Below are 13,995 nucleotides of genomic sequence, written 5' to 3' on the forward strand. Positions count from 1 at the left end.
ACATACCCAAGAACACACATACTCCAACACAAGACTCTACAGGAAAGCACTGTTTTAAATTTCCCATTTTTTAAGGTTGAGGAAAAAAAACCTTTAGATTTTAGTTCCCCTAAGAGGCAATAATACAATGTACTTAATTTAAGCCCCATTCACTTTTTTTTTTTAACTAACTCTAAAGTTGAAGAAAACTAAGACTTCCCTTCCTGCCCCTTAACTGTTCTTTTATATTTTCCACTAGCTTTTCTACTTTAAAGAAAAAAAAATGCATAGTTCTTCTTTGCCATCCCTCTGGGTCTATCTTTTCCTTGATCAAATTTTGTTTCAGTGCACCTACTACATTTGTTATTTAGCATTAGGAAAGAAGGATTTCCCCCCTAATTTCTTCCTCCAGTTTTAGCCCCTCTCCAACCACAGACATTATTTCTTGTTCCTTGAATCCATTAAACCAATCCAGCAGAAACACACAGTTATACAGAAGTTAATCTAGTTCCCAAACAGATGTGCTGCAACAAGATAGTTTGTAATGTATTCTCACTCTGCTTTTCCTCTCTTTCTTATTTTCCATTTGAACTTATTACTTCCATCTCTTTCTTCTCACAAAGTAATCATGCTCTGCCTTCAAAATCCTGCTAGCTCAGTTATTTAACCCTTGCTTTCCAGTCTCCAGATAGGTTGGAAAGCTTATATCTGCTCCTTTCCCCTCCTAAAAATCTAGTCCCTTCAGATAAAGTAAGTAACAGCAATTTCAGACCACTATCATTAATCTTAAAGACAATTAAAGGTTTTCACGTTGGGGTTTTCTTGGAGCTTTTTGATTTCATAAAGATTGGGGTGGGGGGGAGAAGACATTTGAATTTTTCCTTATAGCATGAATTCCCTTTTTGTGAGGAAAGCCTGAGAAGACCTGCAGAATGCTGAGCCACCGGCTGGCAGCAGTGCCCATCATCCTTGTGGCAGGGCTGATGGCCACTCTCCAATGGCAGTGCTCCTGTGGCTGGAGGAGGAGTTGGCTGAACTCACATGGAGGAGGGATGGGGCCACAGAGGGCTCTGCCACCCCCTATGCCAGGCAAGGGGCAGCTGCTGAGAGGGTTAGGGTAGTTGGGTAGCTGTGGCAGCTCTGTTGCTGGTCATCTTCACAGAACAATGCCAGAACACCACGACACCAGAGCATTTCACAGCAACTAACATGGGTAAGATCATAACCCTGTAGCAAAACAAGTGTCCAGTTGAATCAGTATAGCACTTTACAGAAATAAAAATGCCTTAATATGCTAGAATAGTCAGCTGAGTTACCAAGCAGAAGGAGGAGTGTGTTTTGCTGTTTTAGCAAAAATTTGGACATGGGCCTTGTGAAATCTAAATTTAAAAAAAAAAAAAATCAGCTATTATATTTTTTTCCTGGAAAGACACATATTTGACCTGATGTCTTTGTATCTCTCAACAATTAAAACAACATACACAAGCTTCTGAAAGTTTTACATGACAGTCACAGTTACTACCATATCATTATCCTGTACTGCAAATCTAGCCTACTATTACATTCATGAACCTGAATATATCTACCAGCAGTTTGGAAGTGAATAACTACACTGAGAAAAACTGACTGGTTAGAATTCTACTTTAGCACAAGAATGAGAAATCTTTTCTTAATGAATTAGCACAGTCAAGTTCGAAGTGTTGAATTATCCTCCTCTGTACCATGGGGATAATTTTACCAGTTACACAGTAGTGTAGTGCTACTTCCATACATCAATACAATGCATTAGCAACTCAACTAATACTATATTTAGGATTGTGTCACTGCACATTCTACATGCAATACCCATTTTGACACATTTGTACTTCCTAGTTACAATAAACCTCGTTTTCCTTAGCTCTTTTTTTTTTTGCTTTTTTTAAAAAAATTCCTTACTTTTGATAATTTTCAATGCTTAAAACCGAACCGAACAGCTTGTATCTGAAGTATTTTCAGTGGAAACATTTGTATTCAAGTGCATCTCGAAAGTAGCACACTAAAAGTCTCCCAAAAAAGGTAACTTTAAAGGCTTCTAAGAGATAAAACCAGTAATAAGGCTGCTTTGGAAGAGTGTCAAACACCCCAAAAGGAAGGCAAAACTACAAAGTTCTGAGAGGACATTAAAGTTGTTTCTGCTTTTCAAAAATCAAACTGTAACAGTGTTACACATACTGCTTTGGATTGGCAGCAGCTTCAGAAAGCAGATTTTGCAGCAGTTTGAGGCTGACACTGAAACCACGTTAGTCCCACTCTGCCTATTTTATTTTCAAACTGTACTTGGGGGAAAAAAGCAGATTCAAAGGCTGCCACTGCCATCCCTACTAAAGAATATAACTTTTTCAAATGTTTGTGCTTGGGGAAAAAGACCCCAACATATTCTTACTAGTATCAGTCAGTTCTAGAGAACTTAGTTTTTCTCACATGGTTTCATGGACCACATAGCTTTGCCTTATCTGTTCCTCCTCAAAGAACAATTCTTTTTCCACTCCCAAATTTGTCAGTCACTGATCAGTGCATGTTTTCAGACAAAGTGTTGGTTTCTTTTTTTTTTTTTGAAGAAACTGTATTTTCAAAGAGATAACCAGCAAGATACATACTTCAGCATTACTAAATTAAGAGACGAGAAAAAACACTGAAAAGCTAAACAGTGCTTTTTGAATTGCTCATTAGTGAAACCCCACAAGCTTAGTGTATCTTATTATTTCCCCCATCCCTTAAAAAGCATTTTAAAATCTTAAGCAAAATATGAACCTGGTCTTGCAATAGTCTAGGGGGAGCTTCCAGACACTACTGTAAAATGACAAGAAAGACACCACATTTTCCAAACCCAAGACTGAAACTAGTACTGATCAACTCGATAAAAGCCTACAAAAAGCATCACCACAAACAGCCAGTATCACTGTCATATCTGACATAAGGAGGAAGAGCAGATAAGCTTTTTTTGTGACTAGCCAATGCTGCTAGTTATAAAATTATTAGAAACATGGGGAAACCCTCAAAAAGGCAATCACTTGAAGCAGGCTCCCTCTTTATCTGAATTTCAAACACAGTTTGCACTACAGCCATAGGATTCTGTTCTGACATCTGTGCTCCCATTTACACTTTCCAACTTGTCAACCCAACTCTCAGCTAGGTCCTCCCAATTTGGCATCAAAACTAGATGGATTAATTACTGCACTTCAGATGACTCACATTCTTCTGAATGATGTGATTTCAATACAAGGCAAGAAATCTATCAGGCATGTCACAGGTAAAACAGCTAGCCCTCAGAAGAAGAAAGGAAGGAAGCTATTTAAGACCACTTCACCCTCCTTGCTTTTTCTCTTCCCCACATTTCAAGCACAAGGTCAAAAAGAGTCTCAAGCAGAAATGAAGTCAGGAGGGCAATTTGAGCGGATTTCCCCTTCTCTTTCATGCTAAACCCACACACCCATGCCTCACACTGGCCAGACACACCACATGCTTCCGTTGCTGCTTCTCCAGGGGAGCTTTAAGCCAGAGGATGCTCAATAATCAACCACTGGCACTATTGAGCCCAAGAGTTTCAATGCTGTTACTTCACATGCACTGCAGACACCTCACCCATGAAACAAGAGCTCACACCAGCAAGGGGAGGACTAGCTTCCCATCCAGTCACCCTGGCTCAGAGTAAGAGCTCACAGTGACTACACTGGACTTGAATAACTCAAAGCCAAGTCATCAGACACAATATGCTGCCCTTATTGCAGACCAACCGCCCTCTGCCCCTTCTGAAGTCTTACTAGAACCATACAGAGAAAAATCAACACCAGTAAAAGAAGAAGCAGCTGAATGTTTCGCTGTGGTGAGTAAAAGCCCAGGATTCAGCTGAAGGGTGTTGAGAAATCACTCCTGAAATTTTTCCACTTCCAGCAATCTTTAATTTTGAATAAACATAAGCGGAAACACATTAAAAAAAAAAAAAAGCTTAAAATAAAGTGGTGTTTTAGGGAAGTTGTTCATTTATGCAGTACATTTCTGACAGACTAACACAGAAGTAGTAACAGAGCACGCAGGTGCCAATTTGCCAGGGAGCTTGAGAGCTGCGGCTCCTTCATTAGAGCTACCAAGCACAAGAGTTTCAACTACACAGGCTCCTCTTCCTTTCATTCCTGATATCAAAAAACAAAGTAAAAAAAACGTCAGGATCATCAGACCTGATCCCTGGGCACTTTAAGGAGGAGAGTGGGAAATGAAGCACTGTGGTAGAGATAAGTTCAGCTCAGAAATCACCCCAGCACCTCTACAAGACTTTTTGAATATGGAAAGAGAAAGGAAAACCAAAATTCAACAAGTGCTGCAGCCTGTGTTACCTGAACAGCACCTACCAAACAACCTCCCTCCCACCATGAGCTACCCCCACTACCAAAAAAGCTCCACTCAGTCCTCCTCTCCTAACCCTCACCTTGGGTTAGGACCAAGGTAAAATAGGACATGACCTATTTTAAGTACCAAGAATACTGCAAACCACATCAGAACACTCAGGCTGAGACATGAAGCAAGTCAGAAGTCCCAAGGAGGTGCTAGCTCAGGGCTGTGCTATACAGAGCAGATAGGTCCTAAACATACAGTGGGGAAAAAAAAAAAAAATCTGTACATTGGTAAAGTGAATAGAGCTTTAAAACTTCACTCAACTTCCATTTCATTAAAATGATCTGTCCTAGCTACAGAAGTATACAGGTGCATACAACAGGTAAGCTTATTAATTAAGAACTTACCGGAAATGTTTATAATACATTTTTGCACTACAATTTTGATTCTTTTCAAAACTAAATGTTGCATTAAGAACACATCAAAGGTACTTGTTCTCATCAGGGATTAAGTCCTTAGCAAGTCTGAAGGTTTTCAGATCAACTAAAACTGGCTGAGTGCAAAGCATGTAAATTTCTAAAAGCCCAGAAAAGCCATTTTTTCCTTGTTGATAATCCCCAAAAAACAACCAGAACAGAACTCAATTGTACATCTTCCAATGTTACATTTAGATCAAGGTATTATGAGAAGTTCCAATCCCTTCCTTATTCCCCTCTCTAATGCCTGAAACAGACTTAGAAAGCATTCCCTGCAAACATGATTATATATTTTTACTGTCTCAACACTAATAAATCTCTTCTACATCAGATAAAATGCAGTTACCAACATTTGTCCCTTGAATCCAAAAGATGATAAAAAAATTATCTTGCACATACATATTTGGCTACATGCCCTTAACAATTTCCTTCTGAAAAGAAGGGTGCATTTGTTGCTTCAGAAACAGAAAAGCAAAATAATAAGAAAGGACACAGGGAAAAAGATGAACAGAAGGGCTTCGAAAGTGACTGAAAATCTACAACATCTCTAATTAGGTTCCAGCTTCGAACACAATAGTGGGGGTACCATGGCCTGTTATCAAGTTTATAGCCAAGGGCACAAGACAATACAACCCCACATTCAATTTAATTACAGCCTATGGCTTTTGCACTAGTGGTGTGTTTCAAAGGGTTTAAGCACTCATTTATTTCTACACCATACATGAAATAAGGCAGCTCCCTGTCATACAGACTCACCAATTAGACTGAGCAGTTTCTGATCTCTTGCTCTCTAGAAGCAGAGCAGTGGGCAATGGGAAATCTTTTACAGGATAATCACAGAATACTTTTTATAAAAAAAAAATCAGCTCTCTGCTGCCTTTAAGCTTGTGCATTTTATCTTTTATATGCATAGAGTACCAACATAGTAATTTCAGATTCTATAAGATGTAAGAGAGTGTCAAAATACAGCAGCACTTCAGTGGTGTGTTTTTTTTCTCCTAATTGTACTAAAAAGGTCATTATTTGAGCTACAAGGAACTGGTCACCTTTTGCATTCTTGCCATCACTGAAGGCTGGACAAAGCAAGTTCTCTGACTAGCTCATGTAATGCAACTAAATAAAATCAGTCTAATTTCCAAAAAGGAAAAATATTTTGAAAAAATAAGTGATACTAGAAATCACCAGCTGAAATAGTTACACAATTTAATACCTCAAACGTACCATGCCAATGCAACCAAGAGGATCTGCAAAGACAATATTGGAACTTTAGCTCCACAGCCACCATTCTAAATGCATGTTTCAAAACACCATTCTTGGATCTTCTCTGAAATACTCTCCCAAGTCACCTTAAATCAACTCCCTCCCTAACAGCTGATCCTGTGTGGACCAACCTCAGTCTAGGAAAGAAAAACCAGTTCCCTTTATTCCTTTCAGTGCATGTACTGTCCCCAAAACTGTATATGAGATCATTAAGCCTAATCTCTATTCTGCATGTCCTGTACTCATCTTGTGAAACACTCACATGCCTACCAAGCCCCATCTTTGTTATAAGGAACATAGCCTGGGATATCCTACTTTCTTAAAAAGAAAAACCCTATCTCTCTCCAACAATCTTTAGAAGCACCCAGTTACAAACAACACTGACTTCCACTCAAGGAACAACAGCCAGGATTCATGCATTTCACTATGCAGATTGGCAAGAAAGCTTTGGGACCATACTTGACACCACTGCTACCTTATTCCCCTGCCCCCTCAAGGATTTCAGAACAATTTTGATGACTATCAGGTATAACAGGTCCCTTCTACAGTTCTACTTTCTACATCTGTAATTTAGTAGAAGATGAAAAATCTTCTCATTAAAAACCCTGTAAATAACAAAGTAACAAACAGTAGCCTCTAAGGTAGGTATAGTTTCTTAAACTGTAGGTTAAAGTTTCTTTAACCCTTCCCTTCTAAGATTTTAACCTTAGTGCTTCTCTTAAAAAAGACACCTAGCAAATCCTGGATTTCCCTGAATCCTGGGATAATCCAATAATCAAAGAGAAGGCCACTAACTACACAATAGGGCAGCCAGCACTAACCTCTTAAACCTGATCAACAGTAGTACTGTCACAAGAACTAACACGGTTTTTAGCAGTCATCAGTCTTAATAGCTACTGTACTTCAAGCCCTAAAGATAGGGATATTGCTCCATCTACTACCCTGGTAAAAATAAAGCCTAGCATCCTTACACCACTATCCTAAGCATCCTTCCCTGAAGCTGCCTGATGAGTTCTGCCCTGCATACTGGGAAAGCATCTAGCAACGATTCTGGTCGGAGTACTACATATACTTGTACAAAACACAAGTCTTTTTTTGTGGCCATTTAATGGAAGTGCAGGATGTTCCCAGATCAAAGATCAAGCAGAAAGATTCTTATCCACTTCCTAAAAGACCCAAGCCTAAAAAGAGCTAGACTTCTTAGCTACTTTTGAATGCTCCCGGTTGTGCCTACTGCCTACTCATATTTCTCATGTGCTACTGTTCTGCCTTCTTTTGCAAAACCTGCAGTCAGAACTAGATTTCTGGTTCGGGTCAAAGTAAACCCTTCAAAGAGAGTGTAAGGCAATGAAAAGACATGTGCCAGATCAAAAGAAAGCAAAAAGGACAACTCTGAATTTAAAGCAGAAGACAAAAAAAAAAAAAAAAAAGGAAAAAAAAAAGAAAAAAGCATTTAAGGATTCCCCCAAACAGCTAAGACAAATACACGTGGCTCAGGTTTTAATGACCAAGCTTTTGGTAGGTATCTTAACAGCTGATAAATTCTTCACAAACAGTCCAGAGAAACCCAAACAAATTAGAGAACAAAAGTAACCAAAGCATTTGCAAGTGACAGGCAACTCTCCTCCTCCACAGCAGAGGCCAATCTATTTTCCTACACCTATTTTTGGGTATTACTACTGCAGTAAGTTCAGCATGTACCAGATCTATAAAACCCCAAAGCTACCACCACATTGCAGCATCAAAGTTTAAGCTTTAGCTATTGTTCATCTTTCAGCAACATGGGAGATGAACAACAGCCAAATTACATCTCTCTGTCATCAACTTGAACTGAAGTACTGCTGTCAGCGGCAGGAAAATTGCTACACTTCAGAGCAAATAAGGACTGAAAAGAAAGTTGTGCCATGATGGCAGTGCTGTATGCTTAAAATACACTATAAATGCTGCTCTTAAGGCTAAAACCTAAAGCAATAGTTGGATCAAGATGAACATTTAATGTACCTTTCCTGAGCTCTGAAAGAGGCTTCTACAAACCCAGTGTTGAAAAGGTATTTTGGGGCTAAAACAAAAATGGGAGCTACAACACAAAAGCATAAAATTAACATTCTTGCTCAGACAGTCAGTGCAAATTGAAGACACCCCATTTAGTGCTTTCATTTAAGTTTTTCCATACCTTGCCTAATGCTATTAAAAAAAAAAGCACACAGCATAAAGATGCTAAGAAACCCACACACTATGCCACCACTTTTTCACCATAGTATTGCACAAATCCATGAGTTCACCAGAATAATTATGACCAATAAACCACAAACTTATGACCTTCATGTTTTCAAGGAATCAGTAATATTTGTCAACAGTGGAATTTAGTGTCATGGTATTTGATGAGATATATTCAGTAAAAAGACCTCGAAACTCTTTGTTTATAATTAAGCAATAACGATTGAGGGCCAGGGCATTTCCTGGGGATTAATGACCGGCTGGGAGAGTCAATGGCTTGAGGCAATGCCTTGGGCCATTAACCCCAGCCAGTCATTAATTTCCCCAGGAAATGCCCTGGACCTCGATTAGTGTAAGTATCATAAAAGGTAGCTAGAGAGAAAAGGTTTAGCATTAACATTCTCCCAAGGAAATCCATTCCACAGCCAGTATTTTTCATTTTGTCACTTCCCAAAAGTGCGTAAGTTAAAATTGACACAAGAATTATTGGTGATGAAAAAGGAAAAAAAAAAAAATAAAAAGAGACACTTTTCTTTCTCTTACAGATTTAAATTAATGAGGTTTGTAGCAAAAGCAAGATTCAGCGACAGAAGTGACTGGGCACTTTGTTTAGCTCATGAAATTGTGAATGGAGGAAAAGATTTCCATGTAATTACTGAAAAAACCACACTGTCTAGCTCTAGTACCTTTGCTCGTTGCTCATTTTCTTTCTTGATACACTTAGGAAAACAGCAGATGCCTATGTACTCTGTTGTAGCTATTTCTCCCTTTCTCCCCATAGCCTGCTGTTAATGAGAATTACAGCTCTGGACGCTTTCGTAGGAAGCACAGCTTTGCAACAAACAGTACAGCAGCTGGATTTCTCCTCGCCTAAGCTTTCTGCAAGTGTGAAGAGATTTGTGGGCCAGGGTAGAGATCGAGTTCTCTAGTCTGACAATCTGAAGTGGCAAGACACCTCATTTAACAGGTTAAGGACACACTCCGTGACCACTGACTGCTCTGCCCTGCTCCCTCTTCCCCTTCCCAGACACACATGCGCTGCTCCTAAAAAGCTAAACTATGCCTGAAGTTTCAAAATTACTTTCACGGTCATTAAAAGCAAGGGAAAGAGGAATCTAGGCTTAAATACAGCGAAGAACATTAGCTTTTACCTGAAATAATGAGCTAGAACAAAAACATTATCTGCACATAATCAAGCCTCTAAGCCATTCAGAGACACCAGATACACACAGCAGGGGATCAAGCTACAGTATTCCACTGAAGTGGTCCAAAAAAAGCCTCCCTGAAAGAAAGGAGAGGTCACAGGTATCTTAAAGAACATAGACGCTTATGCAGGCATTCACTGGAAGCCCTGCCCTCCCCCTCCCCACCCCAATTAGCCTTCAGGCTGGTTGATAAGTTGGCAAACTCTTTGAAAGGGTCAGTCTGTCCAGAACTGGTATTTCCACTCGGGAAACAGCTCAGGCATGTCATATACCTGTGCTTGCCCAGCGCTGTGCTCTCTGGCTGACGGCTGCGATCCCTGTTATTACTTGACACAAGAATGTCAGAAGGGTTTTGTAATCATGTAGGGCAGCCAGCAGTAAAGTTCTTGCCTGAAACACGGTACTTTATGGGGCACAACGTAACTACATGCGCTTTACAGATTTAGTTAGAATGACTTCCAAACTTCAAGCCAATTGCAGAGGTGCAGCGAGTCTTTAATTGAAGTAATTTAGCTGCAGCGCTCAAACACCCGAGAGAAAAGTACTTTCGGAGGGGATGGGGAGCAGGCACCAGCACGTGCTGGCACACAGCACAGGGGGCTCCGCAAGGCACGCATTAAGGCACAGCTCAACAGCGTTTTTGACAACACTGTTTTACCTCAGCAAAACACATCTTACGAATTTGGGCTCATTCCACAGCTAAGCTGCACCTAAACCCGTTTAATTGTGCTCTTACTGTACATTTCGCCACTATGGTAACTAATGCAACTCAAGCCAATTTGCCTTTAAAAAAAAAAGAGAGGATCACTGCCAGGAAACAGAGCTATTTTAAATAAACAAATACAAGATGAATGCAATTGCCATATTAACCCTCTTGTTAACTTCTGAAGTTTAAAATTACACCCTCATTACTAGTGTGTAATTGAGTATTCTCCCGGCTGTTTCCTGCATTTGAGGTTATTCAAATAGTTCATTAGCACATCAAGAACACCACACACACTAATGATACCTGATGCCCCTATCTACTCTCCTGGCGCGACTTTTGTAAGTCGCATCTCCTACAAAAAAATAAAAGAGGGGGGAAAGAAATAAAAAGGGGGAAAAGGGGGAGCCCATAGGCGGTGCCGCTGAGGGGGAGTGTGGCAGCAGCCAGGCACCATTCAAGTCCAACACCCAGGCACACAGTAGTGGCCACTGGACCAGTGGTGGGGGAGTGAGGAGTTTGGGGAGGCAAATAAGTTGGATAACTTTCCTCTGGGCTCCTTGGGTGCCTGAAGAGTGAGTGTGGCTCCAAGAGCCACCCCAATGCTGGCAGTGTGCCTCAGTGCCCAGCCTTGGGGAAGAAAGGAGGGGCACAGTGCAGACTATGTGGGACAGGGTGAGAGGCTGCCACTTTTTTTTTTTTTCCTTTTTCTTTTTCCGGTTACCTGTGTGGGGGAAACAATAGCAGGTGAAACTACTGTGGGTGAGGTGGTGCTTCTGTGCCCATTTGCTTCGGGGAGGAGGTGAGGCAAGGGGTCATGTTTCACTGAGACCACCACCACGGCGGGTGCAGCGGCATCCAGGGGCTCAGCGGGGCGGCGGCAGAGTCTTTTGGGGGAGGCAGAGGGCCCACATGCGTCGCCGCCGGCCGCAGCCCCTGCCGGGAACACTGCCTCGTAGAGCGCCCGCTTGGCCGGGGCCACCGCGGCCGCTTCTGCCTTCACTGGCGCAGCGTCACCGTCTTTGGGCAGCACATAGGGGTTGGCAGCGGGCGGCCGCGGCCGAGGTCCACCATTGAGGGCGGCAGGGGTGTAGCAGCCCCCGCCAGCGGGGTGGTGGAGGAGGTGGTGGTGGTGGGGAGGGGGGTGGTGGTGGTGGGGTGGCTGCAGTCCTCCCAGCTTGGTGCCAATGCCTGCGATACTGTTGAGGGTGGCAATGGAGACGGCACCAATGCAGTGGTTGGTGTAGGTCTTGGAGAGCTTGGCCGCCTTGGAGAGCATCTGCATGCGGGTACCCAGGAGGTTCTTCCCGATGGCCTTGTTCTCGTACCAGGTGATGTCACCCTCGCTGCAGTGGTCCCGCGGGCGCTGGAAGAAGGCCTTGCAGAGGGGGTTGCGCTTGGAGAGGTATTTGACAAAGCTGGCGTAGGGGCAGAACTCTGTGCCAGTCTCGTACATGCGGGGCAGGTTCTCCTCGTCGCTGCTCTCCGCCCGCTTCTTGCTCCAGGAGGATGAGCGCGACTTGTGGTAGGGCCCCAGAGCCTTGAAGTAGACGAACTTGCGTCCGTCCTCATCCACGGCCAGCCCAAACGAGTCCTCCTCCAGCTCCCGCTGGTTCTCCCGGCCCCGGGTGCAGAAGTACATGCAGGTCTCAAACCAGACCTTGTTGAGGAGCCCAAAGGGGCTCTGGGTGCTGAACACGCTGCACGTGTAGAGCTTGCGGAGGTCGGCGCGGGTGATGGCCTGCTTCTGCACCACCGGCCCGGCGCCCTGCTCCTCCAGCTTGCGGATGACAGCGGCCAGGGTGAGGTTGGCGGCGCGGAGCTCGGGGTCCTTGGTGAGGTCGAGGGTGCGGCAGTAGGGCGGCTCGTTGAGGTAGCGGTTGAGGGAGCTGCGGATGCTGATGAGGGAGGACTTGGAGTAGAGCTGCCCACTCTTGGAGCGCGCCTCGGCGTAGAAGGAGCGCAGGACCCGGCAGAGCGCCCCCTTGTCCATGGTCTCGAAGTCGGGGCTCTGCGCCTTCTCGCTCAGGTACTCGCGGAAGATGCGCACGGCGTAGCGGGTGGCCAGCCGCGTGTTCTCGCTCAGCCGCGCCCGCTCCGGCCGCTGCAGCAGCAGGGCCGCCTCAAGCTCCGCGTCCTCCGCCGCCCCCCCGGGGCCGCCGCCGCCCCCCGGGGCAGCCGCCGCGGCGCCCCCCGGGGCAGCCCCGACGCCGCTGCTGCCGCCGCCCGGCGTACGGCCCGGGGCGGGCGGCAGCGGCTCCGTCTCCTCCTCGCCGTCCCACTCCAGACCCATCTCCTCTTCCTCCTCCTCCTCGTCCAGCAGCAGCCCCCCATCGGCTCCGTCCTCCTCCTCCTCGTCCCCCGTTATCTGCACCTCCTGGATCTCATCCTCCTCCTCGCCCTCCTCCTCCTCGCCGGCGCTGCAGTAGCGGTGCGGGCGGGGGGCGACGCCGCGGCCGGACGGCCGGTCCCCCGCATTGTTCCCGCCGCCTCCGCCGCGTCCGCCGCCCCCTCCGCCGCCGCCGCTCCACTCTCCGCCGGCGCCGCCGCTGCCAGGCATTCTCGCCATATTGCCGTCTCCCTGCCAGTCCTCGGGCAGGGCGCATGCGCTATATTGGACCGCAGCGCTGGAGCGCTTTTGTGTTTTAATGACCTTCAGCTACCGGGAGGCAAAGCCGGGCTCTTAAAGGGGCCGCGCTCCCAGTGGCGGCGGCGGGGAAGGGGCGGGAGAGGTTGGGGTGGATGGGGAGGAGGCTGAGTCGCGCTGAGGGGGTACCGCGGGGAAGGGAGCGGTACTTACCGCGCCCGCCGCTCACCTCGGGTCCGTCCCGTCGAGCAACGCTGATGGGCGCCGAGCGCGGGGGGGAGCCGCCGGGCAGGTGCGCTCCAGCCCGGAGGTTCCCCCGCCAGCCTCGGCGCCCGTCCCACCTCCCCATCCCCGAAAAAGAAAGCGCTCCGCGTGCGGAGCGGCTCTTTCGGTAGCGACGGACCGCCACCGAGCTGCTACGACGCCTCGCAACTCCTCATTCCACAGTAACTTAAACATAGACCAAAAAGAAAAAAAAAAAAAACCACGCAAAGCGAAGAAAAGAAAAGGAAAAAAAAAAAAACGAAGCGAAAACCAAATAAAACCCAAACACGCACACACAAAAGACTCAGGCTGGGCTTGTCCGCAGCACGCTCAGACCTCGATAGGATGCTGCCGGGGAGCGGGCGGAGGACCCGGCCCCGTTCCCCGCCTGCCGTACTGCCGCGACATCGCCTGCCGCCGACCTCGCACCTTTAATCGGGCGCCCGGATTTCGGTCCAGGGGCTCGGGAGGCGACGGACGCTCGGGGCATTGCATCCGTGCGGCTCGGAGTGCGCCCGGGAACAGGCAGTCGGTAGCCGCGGCGCTCGCTTGGCTTGCGGGAGCGCCGGCGAGGTTGGCTGCGGAGAGGGAGCAATAAGGACTCGGGGGCTGACGGGCGCTCCGGGCCGCCCTCTTGCTCGCTGGGGCTGCAGACCTCAGGGCAGCCGCAGGACCCCCGGCCCCCCCGTGCCGCCGCTGCCTCCCATCGTGCCCGCGTTCTTCCTCTGCTACCCTCTTCAGCGACGGAGCAAAACCCGAGGGGACTCCCGCAACCGCGCCGGGGTGCGGAGCCGCCGGACCCAATAAGGCCACTTTGCGGGGGTTTGGCAGACGGGAGCCCCGGAGCAGCGCAGCGCGGGCGGGGGGCGAGAAGCCCCGGCTCAGCTCAGCCCTGCCCCCGCCGCTCCGCGCCCCCCGCCCCGTGCGCGCCCGCGG

The 13,995-nt window shown here is 46.5% G+C and overlaps 1 protein-coding gene across 6 annotated transcripts in view; it reads right to left on the bottom strand.

Moving 5' to 3' along the window:
• Nucleotides 1–13,995, bottom strand: part of KCTD1 (potassium channel tetramerization domain containing 1) — a 106,615-nt gene that overhangs the window by 53,694 nt on the left and 38,926 nt on the right. Inside the window, exons 1-2 of one of the 6 annotated variants that reach the window (XM_085052726.1) lie at nucleotides 13,025–13,291; nucleotides 10,933–12,867 (exon numbers count right to left, since the gene is read on the bottom strand). The exons of 2 other annotated variants lie outside the window; for them this stretch is intronic. In XM_085052726.1, coding sequence (XP_084908852.1) covers nucleotides 10,933–12,867; nucleotides 13,025–13,144 — 2,055 coding nt within the window. In that variant the 5' untranslated portion in view covers nucleotides 13,145–13,291. Of the gene's footprint in view, nucleotides 1–10,932; nucleotides 12,894–13,008; nucleotides 13,292–13,488; nucleotides 13,645–13,995 lie in introns of those variants that run through there. 3 more of the 6 variants (XM_085052721.1, XM_085052725.1, XM_085052720.1) reach the window with 3 other exon arrangements.

Source organism: Lichenostomus cassidix, chromosome 2 (genome assembly GCF_008360975.1).
Source record: "Lichenostomus cassidix isolate B80296 chromosome 2, HeHo_3.0, whole genome shotgun sequence".
NCBI classification, from domain to species: domain Eukaryota; kingdom Metazoa; phylum Chordata; class Aves; order Passeriformes; family Meliphagidae; genus Lichenostomus; species Lichenostomus cassidix.